At 37.4% G+C, this 22,851-nt stretch overlaps 2 protein-coding genes across 2 annotated transcripts; both read right to left on the minus strand.

Moving 5' to 3' along the window:
* Positions 1 to 1,111: 1,111 nt before the first annotated feature.
* LOC144420000 (uncharacterized) lies at positions 1,112 to 6,975 on the minus strand. Its single transcript, XM_078110292.1, has 3 exons — positions 6,859 to 6,975; positions 2,140 to 2,210; positions 1,112 to 1,888 (listed from the first exon to the last, which is right to left on the minus strand). Exons 1-3 carry the CDS (start codon positions 6,939 to 6,941, stop codon positions 1,164 to 1,166), a joined length of 879 nt encoding a protein of 292 aa, XP_077966418.1. The 5' UTR covers positions 6,942 to 6,975; the 3' UTR covers positions 1,112 to 1,163.
* A 3,437-nt stretch (positions 6,976 to 10,412) lies between these two features.
* LOC120335756 (tryptophan 5-hydroxylase 1-like) lies at positions 10,413 to 22,633 on the minus strand. Its single transcript, XM_039403375.2, has 12 exons — positions 22,478 to 22,633; positions 20,924 to 21,004; positions 20,430 to 20,601; positions 18,994 to 19,100; positions 18,418 to 18,485; positions 17,257 to 17,307; positions 16,642 to 16,759; positions 14,818 to 14,948; positions 14,368 to 14,527; positions 13,826 to 13,921; positions 12,116 to 12,249; positions 10,413 to 11,385 (listed from the first exon to the last, which is right to left on the minus strand). Exons 1-12 carry the CDS (start codon positions 22,568 to 22,570, stop codon positions 11,217 to 11,219), a joined length of 1,380 nt encoding a protein of 459 aa, XP_039259309.2. The 5' UTR covers positions 22,571 to 22,633; the 3' UTR covers positions 10,413 to 11,216.
* Positions 22,634 to 22,851: the final 218 nt, after the last annotated feature.

A 22,851-nucleotide genomic window follows, 5' to 3' on the forward strand; every position in this document is an offset into this window, starting at 1 on the left:
TTTTTAATAAGTAAACGAATAGCTCGCAGAGCCATGTGATTCATATGGAGGACAGAGCTATGATTGAGAGAGGCGTGGTTTGCCATATATTTAGGCATTCTTCTCGGCTTTCCTCTACCCTTGGATAAATATGTAAATCCCATGCGCGGCGGTGTGGCTCAACGGGCTAAGCGTTAGGAATACGCTCGCCACCGCACCTCTAATTACTCTGCATGGGTCCGCAGGTTCGAATCCCATGCAGGGATGGTTATGTGCAAGAGGATTGCTGGACTCCTCGCCGCCGTTGGGTGATTCACGTAACCGCTGATCGGTTACGGCTTCCTCCACCAACAAGTCCATGCTTCCGAAAACAAACAATATAACTAATCCCATGCCCGACTTGGAATGGTAACCGGACGAGAGGCCGTGGTTCGCCATATGGATAAGTCGTCTTATCGGCTTTCCTTTCCCCCGGGATAAATATGTAAATCCTTATCCTCATTATCCTAATAAATACATAAATAACCGCACCCCACTGGGCGACTGGTTCATATTCTGTACTGTAGCTACGTTTTCTGTCTAATAGATATGCATTCCCAATAAGCATATGCTCATAGTTGTATGCTTTCAGCGTACCATACTTCGAAACCCAAAACCAAATATGTATTGAAGAATTAAAGACCTCAATACGGCCAATTTCGCACCCGACTCGGCTGAAGCAAGGGATTTTGGCAGCGAGCAATGCGTTTTCTTAATATGCAACGAACCATTTAGCCGGACGACGTAAAAAATGCAGGGAACAATACCAAAATGAGCAAATCTTTGCAAGTTTCCACTCATTGTATATATGCTCATTGATTTTCTGTACTACAAAGAGTTATCTTTAAGAAAAATGAAAGAGATTTTAATATCACAAACCATGTCAGCACTATGATAAATTTGAATAAACAGTAAAATAATTAAGCAATAAAGGGTTAGGTCACCGAGGCTCCTGGCCTATAAGAGAGATCATTCACATATAGCATTAAAAATATGCACAAAACTTTTTTGGGCCTATATATTTTCCAGATGTCACACATGATCAGGGGTTTATGCTACGAAGTATCCAAGTGGGCTGATTGAATAAAAAATTATGGATTTTCACCACCCAATTTTGCCTTCAACGCTTTGCGAAGGCCAATGTTTTAATCTTTTGGGTGGTTGAACTGATCATTTAGAACTCTAGCTTTTTGGTAGCAACGGATTTTTAAATAATATAACGACATTTTTTCAATCTGATCCAAAGTAATAATATTTCGTAAAGCAATGCTCATATCATTTAGATTAATGTTGTCCAAAATATTGAACAAAATTTTATTATGCTTATATCCTTTCCTGAATTCTTTCTCAAGTTCTACCAGAAATTGAACCAATTCTGGCGCAGGTGTAGTTAGCGACCCATAATCTTTATTTTGCAATACAGTTATAAGAGAGTCTGGTGGGTTTTGTGGCTCTTTACAAATAAGGCTGCATATACAATCATACTCTTCGGGGTTTTTAGTTAATTTTCTCATGCGCTGCAGGATGTGGCCTCCTATATATTCAATGATGAAAATTTCATCCTTGTTCAAGTTCGGCATATTTCTACTGAGTTTCCCAGTGTCTTTGCTTGCTTGTTTTATCGCAAGTTTATCGAAAACTTTGCGCACGGTCTGCAGTAAACGAGTACGTGGCATTTCAGGAATAAGTGATGGTATCTTTTCTATGGCATCTTTGCCGAACGATGACATGAAATCGGAACCTCCGTTGGTTGTTTTCCTATTCCTATTGCAAACATCAATGAAGTACGCAAGTACATTGTTCGGGATCGTACTGTTGTTACTGACATTACACCAGGCGTCTGTTATGTCCCCTTCTGTTACTGTTTGTCCTGTGGATAAATAATGTGATTTTTGAAACTGCGGAAATGCTAAAAGTTTTTGGTTCCTGTAGTATGTATACCAAGTTAGGGTTAGGGCATCATTTTATTCTAATTTTCCTTATTTTAGTTATGTTACGAGTTTGGGGATCAGTCAAAGTATTTGTACCTGAAATTACAGACTAACCTTAACCTGGTACACACACTACGTTCGGTGTCCGCCAAGAGATAGTAGGCCAACCCTTTATCATTAGTATACTTACTATGTTTATGCTGCCTCTTGTGCTGTAGGAGTCTCCCAATACTTGGAAACGTTTTCCCGCAACTTTCACAACTGAAGATAGAGAAAGCTTTTTTAATTGTAAACTATAATAATAATAATTGATGAATGAAACAGTCGTGAAAATAGTAAAAATTGAAGCAAGAACAATAGTGTTTGGTATAGAGGACTTGCACGGGTCACGTGACATTGTTACTGGACGGCAATAAAACAAAAACGTCCATTTGGCTCCTGTCAGTTGCAAGTCGGATTATACGTTTGCGTTTTGTTTGGCTGTTGAGAATGGTTATTTTGTTGTTCTGTTGGCTGTACGTATAGTATAGACAACAAAATGGATCTTCAGAGTAATATTCCACTGATTTCAAAAGATCCTGAACGTCGCGCAATGTGGATATCATCTATTGGCTATTGGCAGAACTGCTTGGTGTCAAGTCCAGAAGCCATCTTACTTGAGTTTCACTGTTTGCGGACATCACTTCGTTGATAGTGAGTGATAGTGTGCCGTTATCAATTTCTTTAAATATTCACAAGCTCCCTCATTTCAATGGAAAGCAGATGACAAACTACTGTTATCAGTAGGCCTAGGCGTGGGCCTACTTGCAGTTGCAGACTTGACTTGTGTAAGACAGTAAGGAATTAATAATCAATTGCTGTAAGGTATTGTTTCCCTAATTAGCAGGTAATCTTTTACCAAGTGCGAAAGGTTGAATAGATAGCTAACGTTTAACACCAGGGGTCATGCAAAAAATAACCAGAATTCAATTGAATTCGCCATCTAGGAATACGCTCGCCACCGCATCTCTGATCACCCTGGTAGTTTCACAGGTTTCAATCCCATGCGGGGATAGTTATGTGCTAGAGGATTGCAGCTCCACTCCCACCAAGGGTGGTTCACATGACCGCTGATCGGTTACGACCATTCCCCACCATCCAAGTCCATGCTTCTGAAAACAAATAACCGGCTCCCCCCCAGATAAATCCTATCCTAATGGTGCTTGTACAACTGATTCAAAATGTCTTTTTATTGTCATTGGTAAAAAAGATATGCTACCCGGAATCAAATTCATTTACGACTAGTGGCTGTGGTGGGACATGGACATAAATTTCACACTCCTTGATCGTTAGATTTTATGAAAACTCTTATCTGTATCCATTATCTTACAGATATGGGTGCGACCATGGAATAGATGGATGGCAAAGTGTAAGTTGCAACAAGACCACAGTGGCACAAGACCTCAGCTTGCGTGACTTAATAATACATCCTCAGTATCCATTTATTAATGCTTATCGTAATGACAAAGTAACTTGTCATTACTGTGGATTGGTGGAGATAAAGTGTCCATTGTGCTTTAACGAAATCAACTTCAAGACGACCCTATCAAGAAAAAAAAATTGTTTCGGTGGGTCTGGTCGTGAAGGTTTCAGTCTAACGTTGGACACCGATACTACAACCAGATACAGTTGCCAATGAAACTTGAGGCGTAATATTGCGACTTTGTGATCTGAAAGGAAATTCTGATGGGTAGCCGGCTAGCCGCAACCTTTTGTTTAAAGAATATTATTAGATACGACTTAAGAGTCTAAACTTTTATTTGAGAGGGGTGTTACCCAAGCTAATTTGCAAATGGTATTCATGGTACCAAATGTATCACACACTTTACAGTAATTATAAATTATATTTGAAAAATAAAGCACATCAAAAATGTATTTTTAAAAAACAATTGGTTTTATCTGCAGATACTAGGTTGATATTGAGATTGACCATTTCAATGCTAAATTTTCTTTAGTCAAAAGGCACACTTGATTCGCAAAAATTTGTGAATGCGCACAGTACACCAATTTGTCTAATGTTTTGATTCCATAGGCAGGAGGTTGTGGATCGGTGCTGCTCATGATGGGATATTTTTGCCTCTAAATGCATATTACGTGTTTCACATGAATCCATCGTGCTCAGATTCGACTGTTTTCAAGGTCTGAAGGCTCCAACAGCCTTATTTTATGGGTACACAAGAGAATTCTCAGTGTGGCATGCATGGGTCAGTTGGAGTCACTAACCTCAAGATATCTATAAGCAAGGATAAGATAACCTGGAAGTAACATTCCATAATTTAGAGTAAAAATGTATCTGCCTCCACAGCTCTTTCAAATGAAATATGATGCCTCGGGGGTAATTTCTATCAAATATTTTACAGTATTATGGTTCTAGTGAAAAGAGGTGTAGGCGGCTTTTTATTTAAAGTGTGGTAGGTCTAGTCGAAAGACACATTAAATTGCAAATTAATATTGCAACGCATACAAGTTAACAGAATTTGTTGAAATGGTCCTGCCTTTTGCCTTTCTTCAAAATCCTCCTTTTTTTTTTAACTATTCTCTTCTTCTCTGGGGATGGCGAAAATTCAAATATCGATGGGACATGTAAGCCGTGTGAACCACCCTTAGTGGGAGGATAGCTGCATACCCCTCGCACATAACTATCCCCGCATGGGATTGGAACCTGTGAAACTCCCAGGGGGATCAGAGATGTGGTGGCGAGCGTATTCTCAGATAGAGAATTCAATTGAATTCTGGTTATTTTTTGCATTTGCACTGGCGTTAAACTTTAGTTATCTATTCAAATTTTCACACTTACTAATAGATTACCTAGAGAACTAGGGAAACAATACCTTATGGCAATTATTGATTAATACCTTACACGAGTCAAGTCTGCAAGTAGGCCCTTACACGAGTCAAGTCTGCAAGTAGGCCTACGCCTAAGCCTCCCAATAACAGTAGTTTGTTATCTGCTTTCCATTGAAATGAGGGAGCTTATGAATATTTAAAAAAATTGATAACGGCACATCATGACTCACCATCAACGAAGTGCTGTCCGCAAACAGTGAAACACAAGTAAGATGGCTTCTGGACTTGACACCAAGCAGTCCTGCCAATAGATGATATCCACATTGCGCGACGTTCCGGATCTTTTGAAAACAGTGGAATATAGCTGAAGATCCATTTCGTTGTCTATACTATACGTACAGCCAGCGGAACAATACGAAATAACCATTTTCAACGGCCAAACAAAACGGAAACGTATAATCCGACTTGCAACTGACAGGAGCCAAATGGACGTTTTTGTTTTATTGCCGTCCAGTAACAAGGTCACGTGACCCGTGCAAGTCCTCTATAGACTAGAGCGTGGCCATCACATTCAGCTCCCTCAAGTTTGTAATTATAAGTAGCCTACTCCGAGGATGTTTATTATAAATTGATTATATTCTCTAAAGTTGTTTAAAAAAAATTGCAGGTTGAATATGGCCCATGATTTTTGGAGAAGTTGAGTCACAGTGATTTAATCAGTTTCAAAATATATAAAAGTTGATGAATATCGTCCAAGACATTGGACGAAACCTATAATTCAATACTATATACAAAAATGTTACTGAATTTTGGATAAGAATATTAACTTATAATAGGGTGTAGAACTCATTATGTCTATATGTATTTAAAAGTTTATACTATATATCAGGGTGGTCCAAACCCAGGCCCGAGGGCCACATGTGGCCCCCACTCCATTATCGCATTTGGTATTGTTGTGTCATATAAATAACCAGGAAAATCTTTCGACATATTGTTACATCTCTAATGAATGTCACCGAATTGACTAGTGTGAATGCTAGCTGTGTTTAATAATGTGTTTGGCTAGTCTAAATTTTTAACTATTTTTTGGTCAGAAATATATGCCAACAAAATAGGCTTAATATAAAACTATAAATCGAATGAGGAATCTATGAATTAGCCTATGTTAACTATGCCTGATAATTAAATACTAATGTAATGGCCGAACAATATAATTCCTGCCGGGTGTTTTTTCTAACAAGCCTAAACAGTAAAAATGCTGCTTTTATGTCAGAAAATTTAGTAATTACCCTCCTGTATCTCAAATTTGGTAAAATTCAGTGATCAATTAATCTGCAGTTATTTTATTTGTAAATCTAAGTTTGAAAGAAAGCTGACACATTCGAACAGATGTTTGACTGGATAGGAGGTGGGAGATACCACAATGCTTGCTCAATATGTCCGCAAGTTGTGTCGGTGACAATCTTAAACGACATTTGTTTGAAATCTTATACTAAATGTAGATATTGTGAGTTTTTGGTGGTTTTGGAATGTTTTAGCTTGATAAAAGACAAATAATGATCAATGTGTTTGGACAATAAAAGTGTTTGTTTTGTATTGCAATATTCACCTACGGTAGGCTTTTGGCCCTATTGTGGCCCGCGAACAATACGAAATTAATAGTGTGGCCCGCGAGGCCATCAACCTTGGATCACTCCGCTATATACCGTAAGAGAACTGCAACTTATAGGACTGATTTTCCATGTTAGGTGGACCGTGTGCTTAAAAACTGATATTACCCATTTAGTTAGTTTTAGGATGCAGCACTAATATAAATATGTTTACATAAACTATTGCAAGTCAGCCTAAAAAGCAATTTTCCCGAATAAACAAGTACCGTACTTCTCATGTATAAATGAACTTATCATCTACATAAACTACTATTTGAAACATCCAGGGGTCAGCCTCTCATTCGAAATAAAAGCAATTTTGGCAAATGCAGAAATGAGCAACTAGTAGGCCTATGGTATTTGCAGCACAGGCACTTGGTAGTGTGATACCAGGCCGGTAGGTTATGTAGGATACAAAAATTGTATTTACTTACGTTCTTGCGATTTCCTTCCCAACTCCACTTTCTAAAACATTATCAAAATCGACAACGATTGTTAAAGCAGGCACAGGCTCCATCTCTAAATGCCTTGGGAGCGATACAGCCACTCGTTCTAGAGGCACAAAGTATGTGCACTGAAGCGTGCTGTCGAATACGATCTCCGGCAGAAAAAGCCGTAGTGCGCATCATGTTGTTATATGTCATTGGTCACAGTCACCCCGATATCACGTGACATGACGCGTTCATGCATTTCCACCAAGTTTAGTGGAGAAAATGTTTGGTAACACACCCTGTGAATGCATTAGCACGGTGTATATAAAATTATGCAACGAAATAGGGCGGAAAATTTATCACTACACCCCAATGGAGGGGGTGGAAATGGCAAATATCCTCTTTTTCTGTTAAGAGTGTACCTATGAAAATTCTTCTCGTAATATTGCTTCGGCTAACATAATATTTTCTACATCGAAAATCTTTGAAACGCGTGTAATGATATTTGTTTAATTTAGGTTATTTTAATGCATTGCTTGAAAAAGTAAAGATACCGAATATGGCGCACATATCCTAGCGCCACCATACACGTTTTGATTTCACGCCAAAAAAATTATCTGGCACGTTTGTTTCCCGCGGGTTTATACAATGTGTTGCTAGCGAAATTCAGTGAAGAGACGATGATGCGATAAAAAAAAAGATATTCAGGTACAAATACCACGGGAGTCAATTGGCTAGTCCCGGAACTCATAATAGAACAAAAATAAGGAAAATTGGAATAAAATTTTGGCGTAACTCAAAACTGGTACACATACTACGTCCCGGTGTCCGTCATCTTGGTTTACATTCTTCTGGGGCGCCGTCAAATGAGTGAACTCGATTCCTGAATTTTCATCAATGATGGAGAATTAAGACCGAAAATCGTGTTTTATTACTCGATTCAGTGATGTTATAAATATTTCATGCCGGCAGTTATGATTTCATTTTTGATTGTCATCAACGACGTCGGAAAAACGATAAAATTCGCAATAGATACTAAATAATATTTAAGAGCTATTCCACACGCTCTAAATTGCAAAAAATGAAAACTTTCCCGTAATGTCCGGTCACTATCGAAATTGAGGATGAAAACGATTAATTGCGACACAATTTGCCTTTAGAATTATTGTCGAGGTCGCACAAACTATCTCGACTAAATTTAAATTTTCGATAATAATTTCGTATATAATTCGTAAAATATTTTCAATCAAAAATATCCTCGACGTGTTATAAGCAATTCAAGTCAGCGCTGATTGAAATTTTTTTTATGTGGCTGCAATTTATTGCCGTGCGTACACGGCTGCCTTCGATTACGATGAAAACAAGAGAGATATGCTCAAATATATGAACACGTCACAAGGTGTCGCTATTTTTTCATTCTGAAACATAAAAAACGAATCTTTTGAAGTCCACAGAAATTTTTGAAATAAGTAAAAGTAATAGCCTTCTGGCAAAAAAATCAATCTTTAACCACTGAAAATTTCAAAGCAATTAGTCCAGTATTCGAAAAGAAAAGCTATTTCATCTAACGATAGAGAAGAATAATAATAACAGGAACAACAACATAATATTGAAACGATCGCTATGTCCACTACGTGTCCAATAAAGTAATTGTAAAATGTTTTTTAATTGGCATGTGTCCGCGGCGCTAGGATATGTGCGCTTAGAAACTCGAAAAAACGATATTCGAATATTACATTCGAATTTGACATCTCTGATTCAAGCACTGCATTAAATTCATCTCAAATAACACTACACGCAGTATTCAAGTTTTCGACCTCACGTATGTTGAAAATCTAAAAAGATCCGACTATTCGCGAATGTTTCAGGACCCATTACATGGAAATTTCCGAATTCTGATCTCCCCATCCCCTTGCAAAATCTTGGCTGCGCCACTGAATGTGTGTATTGTAACGTGAGTCTAATCGACCCTTTTTAAGACATTTTGTGCCGGGATAATATGCAAAATGTAGGCTAATCATGCTTAAGACAAGCATTTCGCTAGCATTCATACACGGAAATTATAGGGGAATCCATCCTCTAAAAATCAATCAATTTTTACGATCACCGATTTTTATCAAGATCCTCATTAGCTAAATCATTGAGCTGAAGTTACAAACTTCCCATTACTATCAAATATCCCACGTATCGTGCTTCAAAACATTAGATTTTTACAAAGTATGGTTGTCACTTCACCCATTACTTTCCATGCATTCGCCGACAAGAAATGCGTCGGAACAGAATATCAGTCAAGCGTTTACCATCTGCAGCATAACAATGGTAAGACAATGGTCATTTTGATCCATTGTTAAGGCATCAATGGTCAGAGGCGAGGGGGTTTTAGTTCATTCCTACAATATTTTCGTTTATATCCAAACACACCTTGCTCGATTATTTCATTTCTCAAACACAAATATGATCGTGAATATATATGATTGGCTAACTAACCGGGGAACGACAATGCGCGTTAATACATTTTTTGCGATTGCTCAGTTTTCCAAAAATCGTTCTTCTATTAACTTTTTAATCTTGAAGCTAGGATTACTGAAATATATTTGGGCGCGCGCTGTGAAATATATATTTTCTGGAATGACCGGACCCTCTAATTTTCAAATTTTTGTACACCGACCTTTAGTAAAGTTGAGTAAACCTGCACATCGTGATAAGTTGGCAGCCGTTCGATTCTTTGTTAACCGTTTGTTTAGTTGGAACTGAAATTTTTTTGTGTCGGGTTCGGACATTTCATCCCAACCGAGTAAACCATCTGGCAACAATGATTCCTTTTTTATCTAAACATACGTTGATCAATTATTTCATATCTCAAACACAAAAACGATTTTGATTATATATTAGCTAACTAACCGGGGAACGACAATGCGCGTTAATAAATTTTTCGCTTTCAATCATTTTTTCTAAAAATCTGGCTAGGCTCACTGAACTACATTTGGGCGCACATATATTTTCTGGAATGACCTGACGCCTATAATTTTTAATTTTTGTACTCTGTGGTACTTGTGATCTTTGGTAAAAATAGTTGAGTAGGATAGGATATGATTTACATATTTATCCCGAGGGAGAGGAAAGCCGATAAGACGGCTTAATCATATGGCGAACTACGGCCTCTCGTCCGGTCACCAGTCCATGTCGGGTATGGGATTAGTTTTAGTTATTTGTTTTTTGGAAGCATGGACTTGATGGTGGTGGAAGCGTAACCGACCAGCCGTTACGTGAACCACCCTACGGCGGCGAGGAGTTCAGCATGGGACTACCCCGCATGGGATCCGAACCTGCGAATCCACGCAGGGTAAACAGAGATGCGGTGGCGAGCGTATTCCTAACGCTTAGCACGATGAGCCACACCGCCGCGCCCTGCACATATTGACAACTAATCAGTCGGGTAGATTTTTTGTTAACCTTTTTGGTAGTTGAATCTGAAATATTTTTTTGTGTCCAGGTGTTCGCATTAAGGCGGTAATTTCACACAAAAACTGTTGGGATATCTTGTTAAATAGTAGCAATTTGTTGTTAAAATTTACATTTATTGAAAAAAAGTAGACGAAAAACGATGCATAAGGTCAAAAAAGCAATGCTTTAATATATGGATAAGAAGTTACCAGTGGCGCCTAAACTGAGAGTTTGCTGAAAATATCAGTGACCAATCGTGATGCTACTTGGTGGTGCAATATCAGCAACATAAGCTAACTTTGAAGCGATTATTTGGTCCAGTGAAAAAAAATAACATTCTAGCGACTTCAAGTAAATATGGAATTGATTGTCACATTATTTAGCGAGAAATAGGATTTTTGGCGCGAAATATCAATTGCAATTGGGCAAAACAATCCATTAGAATTAGATCATTTCGTTTCCAATAAGACAATGTTGAATTACAGAAATGAGTTTTCTGATATGAACGTTCGAAAAAGCATCTATTACGTGAAAGTAAACACTAAAGCACAGTGGCATTGCTAGCGGTGAAAAGATGACCCTAGTCCCGTCATTTACGCAGTCAGGAAGAGGGTAGGCGAAATCGCGGTGATCGTTTCAGAAAACGTTTCATGGGAATTTAGGATTTTATGTCTGAACTGGCACGTGGAATAATTCAAGTCACACTGTCAGGGAAGCAGCTATTAGAAATGACCGTCGTTTTGCTTGAAATTTCAGTTTTCTAAGAAGAGTAAAGCTATAGCAGTTGCAATAAATAACGGACAATCACAAACATACATATTTGGAACTAATATAGGGTCTATACGCTGTACAGGAAATTATACGATTTGATTGAGAGATCTATTCAAAACCATCACAACGTGTATTTAATGACGTCACTACAATGTTTTGATGACATCACAATCGCTTGATGACGTCTTGATGAAAACTCTCTCAATCAAGTCTGATTTTTTCGTTGTTTCCACCATGTTTTCGATGACGTGTATTGAATTGGTGACGTCATCAAACTTCAATTTGAAAGGCTTTTCGATCGAGCTTGCAAAATTTCTGTGAAATTGTATAAATATTAATGGTTCTGATTCTATAAAATTCCTTACCAAATTTATTGGTAATGAATTCAATATGTTATTATTTGGGCGGTGCTGATTCCATGAGGCATCCGCCCCGGGGAGTGGAAAAGGAGTCGCACTTTGATATGTTTTTATTCATGTCGGAGTCTTCATGTCGGAGATCATAAATTGGAATTGTGAATCGAGATTTTTATTAGAGAAAACTGAAACCAAACATTTTTTCACACAAGCGATAGTAAAGTCAAAAAAATAAGTTTTTTTAGTTTTGTCGGAGCCGAATTTGATGTCGTCGACACGTTATGAAAACCATACCCAAGAAACTTATTTACCGCTTTCCACGCATTTCACATTTCAAACGTCTCTCTGAAAGCAGTGATTGTTTAGAGCAGGGGTGGGCAATAATTTTGGACCCGGGGCCAAAAAATTTGCCCACCTATACTGGCGGCCATGTAAGTACGAAGTAAAAGTTACATTTTATGAACAATATTTACAGTGTTACAAAAGCAAAAGTGGAAAATGATAAGCCTCGTGGCGAAGCTAAATTTAATCGCAATTTCAACAGATTCCTTGAGCTATTTTTAGCTAAAACATCAAAATTTGGTTTTAGTTCGGTTGTCGAAGCATCAAGGGGGGTGAGATTGAAATACTCCACGATTCGGACTTAGCCCGCGGGCCATATTTTGCACATGTCAGGTCTAGAGACTCACCTCATTTTGTCTTTCGCTTGTTCGAGGCTCTCCGACATGAAATAAATAGGTTGAAAGGATGTTACGTAAGATTCTGTATTCGCTGCTACTTCCGGTTCGAACTTTTTTATCTTTTCTGGTGACATCAGCGCATGCTGTGACGTAATGAATTTCATTATTTTAGTATAAAAACAATTCCTCTAATTAAATGTCGGACACGGAGTAAACCTTTGTGTCGTTTTGTTAAGTTTAATATTGTTTTCTAATAATTGATTTACTTTCTCAACTAATGATACAACCTAATAACAATTTTCAATACCTAAAAAAAGAAAATGAAAAAGGTGGAAGGCCAACACGTAGGTACTCCCGCAGTATGTGTACCAGATTAGGGTTCGGTCATAATTTTATTCCGATTTTCCTTATTTTAGTTGTATTACGAGTTCGGGGACTGTCTGTGTTAGCCAAGTGAATATACCCCCTGTCCATGGGTTTCAGTTACTTTACACATCTTGATGTAAAGTAGGCGAACAAAATTAGTTACCGCCATTTTGGTACACATACTATTGTATCTCCCACTTTTTATGCAACCTGCGGGACCCTATACTTCACCTAAAATTTTGCTCTTCATTTTCATTAATAAGAAATCTGTTTTAAGATTTTATCTACGTGGCATTGTAGAATTCCAGTGGACAAACTCGATTCCCAGCTGACAATTAAGTAACGCCGAATTACTTCAGTGATGTTCCGGGATGCATAACTTAATTTGGGAGCATTTGAATGGGTCGTCTTATTTTTATTTTATTTTTGAAAATGGAACAATTGATTTTAATTTTTTAATAGAAGTTGGAAGGATTCACTGATAGGGGATGACCTACGGAGCCCAGCATTTGGTCATTTCCATCGATTTTCGTGTTTTGCGTTCTAGTATTCAATTATTACGAGGCACCATGCGGATAACGCGAGTCCCAGTCTATGTAGAGATACGAATAATACCTGTAAATTGAGAATTTGCTATAGAAAATAAATTCATTTTTCCATTCCATTTTGACTGAGTACAAAATCACGATTATTGCAACTTTACTTTACGAGTCTTGCGCTTAGCGAATGTAAAAAGAAAATTTCAAATAGCATCGTGTTTTTTATTTGGACGCCAAAGGTCGAGGTGGATTCCTCAATTTTTCTATCGAAGCCATATTTTAAAAATGCAATTCTGACATATGACTCTTTTTTCCAGTGAGTTATTGAACAAACATGTATCATATTGTGTGTGAACGCTCAGCGGACTGGCTGAGTGATAAATTCCATGTTTTCAGTAAACTATGTGCATGAAGGACTAAGCACAAAACAATTTGCAAAGTATTTGAGATTCAATTCGTAAAAAATATTAGATTTGATTCTAAAATCATCAGGTAGTCGAAAACTAAACACAACACGGCACGAATAGAATAATACGGCGTTAGTGAATCATCGCCAAACGAAAATTTATCTCAGTTTGACGTAACACAACGTACAAAATGTCAATAGTGAAGTCACAAATGAGAAATAGCATACAAGAATAATTCGCTACTAAGTTATTACGGGACACGTAAATAATTCCAACGGGTCGTTCTGTGTCCCGCGGGCCATATGTTACACGCCTCTGCTATAGAAAACCCGTTCGCACCCTGCTTTTCGATAAAAAAATTATTGTTAACGGGGGGCGCATCAGTTTCAATGTACATCAAATTTTACCTTCATTTCAGCGATGCACGACAGCAACCCTGCACCGTAGGCTTTGATCTTCCCTTCTTCCTTGCAGAGACCAAATTCAACGGTGTATAGATAGCACTGTGACAAAACAAAAAATGAAAAGTACATTATGACATAACAATCGAAAATCCTATTCTTTTATAACTGGTTTCATATGACATGTACAGGGATGACTTTTGCAAGCAAGAAAACCAAGAAACAGAACTAATAAATTTTCCAACTTAGTACCCCAAAAATTAAGAAAAATTGTTTGAAACTTAAACTTCTGTTTGTGTGTGATTATACCCAGAAGTTTCAGAAATCTAGGACGCCTTGCGCAAAAGTTAAATGACCGGGCTCTATTTTTTGGGGATATTTTCAAACATCAGTATCTTTGTACGCCATAAATTGCATGGGAAATGTGAGCTACCAAATGTTTTTCATGAAAACGCCACTAAACTGCATGTTTATTGAGCAGTGCAAACAATTCGTGACAATCGTTTTTTTTTTATTTCTCGGATACAAGAATCATGATTCTCACTCACCGAAGCTAATCTTTTAATATCAGCGTCTGATGCGCCCAGAGATGCCAAGCCGAGCTCATGTGAAAACTGAGCAAAACTTGGATCAGCAAACAGAGGCACGTGGCCTAGCAGTTCGTGGCAAACATCAGGTTCTGGTGTATAGAGCGGATTGCTTGAATGCCTGTAAATGCAAATACCGTTAACAACTAAAACTGAAGGATATGATTGACATATTTATCCCGAGGAGAGGAAAGTCGATAAGACGGCCTAATCATATGGCGAAACACGGCCTCTTGTCCGGTTACCAGTCTATGTCGGGTATGGGGTTAGTTAGCCAGTTATTTGTTTTCGGAAGCATGGACTTGATGGTGGAGGAAGGCGTAACCGACCAACAGCAACAAGAATGCTATAAACCCAGTAAACACATTTCTGCAAAGCTATCCAACTTCGTTTCAATAAAAGTCTACCAACCTCATGTATTGCGTGCAGTTGAAAACTTTCAACGCAAGTCCTGCCAAAAAGTCACGTGGGCTCAGAAATCCCGCCACAGGCCTCAGTGTGAATCCCGTGCGCTTTTGTAGGAAAGCCGACACGTCAGCCAGCTGCAAAAACGAAAGTTGTGTTATAAATATATTCAATTCATTCGCCAGACCAGTGCATTTTAACATGGTTCCGTGAATTTTGTGAGTTCCGTAGGGTTTGGTGAGGGTTTCAATTTGAGTGGACATTATGGATGGTAATTGACTAATCCGTATGGTACATATAGGGTACTACCGTAGTATGTGGAGTACATGGTTAAGGTTAAGCTATAATTTTATTTCGATTTTCTTTATTTTAATTCTATTACGAGTTCGGGGACTGTCTGTGTTAGCCAAGTAAATATACCCCCTGCCCATATGTTTCAGTCACTTTACACAACTCGATGTAAAGTAGGCGAACTAAATTAGTTATCTCAATATTGGTACACACACTTCTTGAGCGCCCATATGGACTCATAATCAATAACAGTAATTTTGAAACTCTACAATTCTCAATTTATTAAATTAGATATTAGAACCTGGGGTTTCGCTGCTCTATAACTAATTTTGGTTTCCCGCGGCTTCCTTTCCCCAGTAAAAATGTGAGTTTAATTTTATTTTTTGTCTATTTCGTATGTTATTTTTGCACTGAGTGGAAAAAGTAAACTTGGCTATGACTATCGATAACCAAATATAACTCTCTGCGACTTCCCTTACCAGTAAAACTGTTTAAATATCATTTTCTCTTAATTTGTGTAAGATTTTTTTACTGGTTGGAAAAAATAAACCTAAACTGGACTATCAATTTCCTAATGACTTGTTATTACTAACGCACAATGCCGCACTAAGACAATGTAATTGATGGGCGCTCCAGAAGTGTGTGTACAAATATGGAGATAACTAATTTTGTTCGCCTACTTTACATCAAGTTGTGTAAAGGGACTGAAGCTTATGGGCAGGGGAATATTAGCTTGGCTGTCCCCGAACTCGTAATAGAACTAAAATGAGTTAAATCGGAATGAAATTATGCCCTACCCTGGTACGCACACTACGGGAGTACCAATTTATGTGTGAATTCAAGTGCTTTGAGAAAATATTCTGTTAAAAACTACATAGTTGTGTGATACAGTATTTTCTGCTTTAATAACTATTAAGGATTTCATTGAGCAACATAGTGCCACGATGAATATATATTAGGTAGACAATGCCGAAGAACGAAACATTTCGGTCGCCCAAATAAAATGTAACTCCTTACATTACAATGAATTATTATTGTAGTTTTGACTTGTTAATAAGTTAAGTTGAGTGATATGGTAATAGCATTGATTGATGATGCTGTGTTTTGCAACAGGGTAACAATTTTCATTCTAATTATTAAAGTGAAATTGTCAGCTTTTGCAGAAAGAATTGTTTGTTTTTCTTTATATGAAAAACTTAATGGGCCACAAGTAATAAATTAGTTGAACAACTGAAAAAATTTCGGTTCTATTAGTGGAAAAGTGGTTCTAGGAAATTTCGCCGCATAGAAAAAATCGTCGCAAGGGCATTTTGCTGTAAAACATGTATTTGTGATAAAAAAAGTTAAGTTTTTGAAGTACCTTTCTACTTAAAAAAGATTTGTTATTCATGAGCATACCCTAACTCATGCGGCGAAATTTCCCGCAGTGAGATTTCCGGACACGAGGGAAAATTACCTTTAACGTATCGTGGGATATCAATGGCTGCTTGTTCAGGGCTTTCTTTAAAGCGAATGAAATTTCAATGAAGGTTTTATTACCTGGGGAACGTTATCCCCGTTGAATCCGCAATTCTTTTTCAGTAGTTCAAGGTTTACCAGCTGTTCCTTGCAGGCATGGGTCGGGTAAAGAGTCATCAACTCACTGTACACTTTGCACCTAGAAATGATTAAAAACAACGTTTTTTTTTCTTTTGGTGGGGCTTGATGCAACAAAAAAGGGGGCGGGAATGATTTACATGAAGATAAGAATCACGTATTTTAACGTGCTTTCTCAATAAAACCTACTTTTGCCTCACTATCTGTTATTTGTAGCTTATTGTTAGCTAGTTATTTTTGACGTGGGCGCGATTTTATAAAGGGGCGTGGCTTAGAAAGTTTGAGAACCAATATCCTACGATATGTACGAAGCTACTACTACCTCCGGTTCGACACAACCTCCCTAATTCAGTACACTCTGGATGAGGTGGGATTTCGATTTGGACCCGAACTGGGTAACTTGTGATTCCACCAGTCAAGTCTAACTCTTCAACCCTGACATGGGCCAAAGACGGCCCTTTGGATGACTCAATCTGGCCCTACAATAGGTTTGTTAGATTATGATCGTAGTCTGTGCGAGTTGCACTTTAGGTTGCCACAGACTTTCATGTTACTCACCAAGTTTCTGTTTCCTCTGTTGTGTATTCAATTCTTGGTATTGGATCACCACTGTAAATAAGAGAGAAATGGTCAACTTTACCAAATGAACACAATGGTCGAATGTCATATCAAAATGTTCCCATATGTCATATAAACGTGTTTCTATATAAAAGTGGTATTATTTGTCATAGGAAAGTGTTCAAATATGCCATATAATAGTGTTCCCAAATGGCATATAAAAATGTTCCCATATATCATATAAAAGTGTTCCCATATGCCATATAAAAGTATTTTCATACGTCATAAAAACGTGTTCCCATATGTCATATAAAAGTATTTTCACACGCCATATAAACGTGTTTCTATATGTTATATAAAAGTGTTCCCATATGTCATATAAAAGTATTTCCACATGGCATATAAAGTGTTCCCATGTGCCATATAAACGTGTTTCCATATGTCATATAGAGGGATTCCCATAGGCCATATAAACGTGTTTTTATATATTATATAAGAGTTTTTTCATATGCCAAATAGGCGTGTCCCATATGACATAAAAAATGACATACGAAATAAAAAAAACACCTAAATTGAGGTGAAGAACGGGACTCGAAGCACCAAGATAAATTTGGAGTTTTTATGTAAATGATTTGTTTTTTCCACCTCAAGCACTGAGAATTTGACATCGATTGATTAGTTTCGGAGAAAAGCACAACTGTTAGACACTAACTTTCGATTGATAAGTTTTCGGTCTCCGACCGATATTCTCGTTTTTTGAAGTTTTATTAGTTTTTTGGTACTCCCGAAGTATGCGAACCAAGATGGCGGACATTGGAACGTGGTACGTGTACCAGGTTGGGGTTAAGCCATAATTTTATTCCAATTTTCCTTATTTTAGTTCTATTACGAGTTTACTTGGGATTAGCCAAGGGACTTCCGTAGTATTTGTATCTGGAATGTGGGCCTAACCCTAACTGGTACACATACTACGTTCTGATGTCCGCCATCTTTGCTACATACTTCGGGAGTACCGTTTTTTTAATACTTGCCTTTAAGAACTGGTATCACCTGATCATTTCAGGTTCGAAATTTCTTCAAACTCATTCAACCATGTAATGACGTCATCGATAGGCTTTTGAATTTATAAAATTTTAAACAAAATTATGAAATATAACTTACTATTTATAATTCAAGGCAACTTCTGTGAAGTAAGATCTTCGTTTCCTGTACTCCGTGTCTTTGAAGCCCTGTTAGAAACAGAAAATATCTCCGTTGATAGATTATAAAAAAATGGATAAAACCTCTATCGGGGAAATTTTAGATAAGTCAGCGGTATATCGATTAATACGGGCCAAAACAGTATAGGATATCGATATATCCCCCTATGTCATTTAAAATTTTCTCAAAATTTTATGGACATCCTATTGATCCAATTGAATACACCCTTGGTGAAAGTAAGATACATAAAAAGCGAATAGGTAAGGACAGTATGTTTTGCCCAAACCGTTGGGCCATCGTGCGGACTCATTAGTTTGTTTCTCTCCCGTGATGAATATAAGATTTTTATCAACACTTTCATGCTACATACATGCAGGGTGATCTAAAATCACCCAGTGATATTTAATGATATCTGGGAAGCAACTATTTCTGAAAGGACGGTATTTTTTCGTTTTAACCGCTTGGCCGATGGTTTCCAACTTTTGTCGTTAAATTCCCCTTTTCGCCTATCAAAATTTTTATTTGCCAAATACATACCGGATGATCAGCATCCAACAGTTCTCCGCAAAGTATGACATTCCCGCTGCAGTGGTCCAGATCAGCCAAACATCTCGGAAACCAAGCAATGGTATCGGGGTGAGGGCCTGCAGGCAAAGAAATAAAGTTGTCAAAGAAAGGACGATAATTAATACGTTTATGAGAAAGCTACATGACTAGCAATGTGAGAACCCATTTTATTTTTTATTTTAGGGAGATAGGTGTTTTCGTATTTAAGGAGTAAACATTTTATTATTAGCGATAAAACTATTCGTACCTTATGAAAATGTATTATATTTCACTGACTCCAAATAACCCACGTTTTTCGACCTCCGCCGGGACCCGCTGGCTGTTTCGGTCTAATTTGGCAATTAGAAATTTCAGACCCCACCTCAGAATATTCATGAGCTCTTGTGCACCGGTGGATAAGCCATTTTCTGGATATTTATGCACAGTTATATTTAAGTTAGGACTTGATGCGTTTATCAATTGATACAATAGTTGAGAGAAAAGCAGTTTTTCAAACAACAACAAAAGTGAAACGATCTATATGCGCAATTCGTGTCCAATATTCAGTTTTTTTTTTGTATTTGGCGAATACCCAGCCCGGATTGTTAAATGAAAGATAATCGAGGATTTCACATGCTATTAAGCATCTAAGTCAGTCTTCCTAAAACTTTTTTAAATCACGACCTACGTTTTTGCGACCCTCGAAAACTCTTATCAGGGCGCCCCTGAAGAAATATGTGTACCAATACGGCGGTAACTAATTTTGTTCGCCTGCTTTACATCAAGTTGTGTAAAGAGACTGCACTCTATGGGCAGAGAGTATATTCACTTGGCTAACACAGACAGTCCACGAACTCGTAATGGAACTAAAATCGAAATGAAATTATGCCCTAACCTGGTACACATATTACGTTTCGGTGTCCGCCATCTTGGTTTACATACTTCGGGAGTACCGACCAATGTACTTGCGTATTCTAGCAAGTGGGATTGAATCTCGGCTCTATTTCGGTAATGGCGGGCCTCAGTACTGGATCAAAATCTTTCAAATTTTATCGCTATTTTATTTTAACATAATTTGGTGTCGAAACAGATTTTTTACGCAGATAAGATGATACAAAGGGGAACAGTAAGTATGTATGGCTTGTTCTGACAATAATGGGTACCAGGACCCCCATTGAGCCATTATGCGACCTACCGGGGCTCCAATTTAAAAAGCTTTGATCTAGGTGATTGATACTCAGCATGCCAACACTATTATATTACATGGATTGTGACTACAATGAAAAATGTTTTTATATAAATACGGCGAATTATTTTTCCGCCCGTCCTGTGTAATAATATGAGAGGATCTTCAATTTTGTAATCTTCCGATTTGTTACATTTATATTTATCTATTTTTGGAGATTTTATTGGTTTATTATACTTGCCTTTAAGAACTGGTATCATTTCAAATTTCAGGTTCGAAATTTCTTCAAATTCATTCAACTGTGCTATGACGTCATCGATAGGCTCTGATACGATGCATTCTACGTAACAATCAACATTGTCGCCTTCGCGCGATTTTCTTGTTTCGTCATGTAATATTGTCACCTTACATTCCTTTGCATGTAAAAGTTAGTTACTGTTAGCTTTAGCATATTTATAAGCAGGTTTGCTAGGAACAAGGCCACGCGCAATCACTCAAAAGGAGACTAATTTCGGATTAATTACCTTGAACAAATAATTCCTGGCTTTTCAATGCTTCCAAATGGTATTATGATGACAGATTTTATATTATGACGTCATATTTAACCGAATGATTTCATATGATGAAGCCAGTTTTGTCTTTTGACGTCATATTTATATTATACGTGTAATTTTATTTTAACCCTCCATCCTGAATACTGAATTCATTTTCGTTTTTGTCATAGTTACAATTTACCTTGAATATTTCGGGAAGTTCAACATATTTTACACCACCCGCAACTGTGAACGTAATCCGATAGTCAGCAAGAGACAGTTTCTGCAAAAACAAGATTCAATTTGAGTTTATATGGTGATGGGTAATAGGTTTTAGAATATTTCTTATTTATCGTAACCTAAGATAAATAAAAATAAATAAATAAATAAAATCGGACCAAGATGGCGCACAACGTGAACTCAGGTTGTGTACCAGGTTATGGTTCAGGTTGTGCGACATCTTGGTGCGCAAACTTCAGGAGTACCATAAAATCAATAAAAGCTAATCAAAAACTAGTGGCGGGAACTAGACTTATATGACGGTAGATAAGTATCAGATCAAATAAGCATATTGTCAAGAACAATTAGGGATTATCTCTTTTTATCTTTCAAATTGACTAAAAAAGCCCACAGTTTTGACTTGACATAACTCGAAAGTAACTATATTCACTTCAACATCAAAATTAGGTACTCACGTAGTGTGTGTACCAGATTAGGGCTAGACCATAATTTTATTCCGATTTTCCTTATTATAGTTCTTTCACGAGTTTGGTGACTAACTGTGTAAGCCAAGTGAATATGCCCCCTGCCCTTTAGTCCTTTTCACTTTACACAACTTGATGTAAAGTAGGCGAACAAAATTAGTTACATCCATACACTTCTGGAACGCCTAAAATTTAGCATTTACTCTCAACGTTGTTTAATTGATCGCAACTTATCTATCAGTAATTATCCTCCTTGAAATCCAAAAGCCAATCACGCTTAGTAAATATCACAGCATTGTTGTATGGAATCTCAATTCTAGTAGCTTGGCTTCCAGTTATCCAAAGTATGGTATTGCGATTTACAGATTTCGTTGGGTATGATCGAGGATGACTGGCCGCGATGTCTCAATGGTTAAAGCGTTAGACGTGACTATGGTAACATCGCAGGTTACACATCTTGGTGCCCATGTTTCCGATTTCGGGAAAAAAATGGGGAAACCGCATCAGGTCACGTCAAGCGGAAGGGTTTACACAACACTCAAATATTTGCTCATGAAATTTATCATTTCTAGTAAATACACGATGTAAGCAGGAATTTTATTTGTTGAATCGAAAACCAAAATTTTACGAGAAACGTGTCAATAAGAACGGGCTGGAATATTAAAAAGAACTGTGTTCAGGCGATAAATCTGCCAATAAAACGCTATTATGACATTTACTTTGTGCACTATGACGTCATTTTCCCCTCAAATCACGATCTCACATTGTGATGTCACGTTTTCATTATGACGTCACGTATTTGTATACGTGGAATCAAATCTCTTCATTATGACGTAACGATTATGTATTATGATGCCAAATCTTCGAAATGGTGTAACAATTTGTACTATTCCTTCCATTGTGACCCAAAAATGACTTTCTCTGGAAATTTTACTTAATTGATTGAACGCTTGACTAACTTTAAGTCACGTGATCACCATTTGTTGTGACTGCTTGTGCAGAGCCTTGTTCCATACCTACAATTTTATTGAATAAAATTTAATTTATCTAACCGTTTTCTGTTGCTTTCTTTTTTGTTCGTCGTTCATGAAGTCATCAAGTGACGTAGCGACAGGATTGACGTCATATTTTGAATTGGAAGTCATTATACAATGTTGGATATGTAAATAGTATTCCGTAGAAATTACAAGGAAAAATATATTCCTTAATTATCTGCGAAATGTTTGGAATTAAAATTTTACATGGCGATTTCATACTCGACATAAATCACTATTTTAAAGGAGGGGTACATACAATGATTTCCCTACTATCCCCCTATATGGGGGTGAAGATCCCCTCTCCCTAAAAATTCAAACAATCCCCTCAAATTTTAGGTGTGACACCACACTTTGAATTTGTAACGTGGATATAATTGTATTTCAGTACC

The sequence above is a fragment of the Styela clava genome, chromosome 2, assembly GCF_964204865.1.
Source record: "Styela clava chromosome 2, kaStyClav1.hap1.2, whole genome shotgun sequence".
NCBI lineage: Eukaryota > Metazoa > Chordata > Ascidiacea > Stolidobranchia > Styelidae > Styela > Styela clava.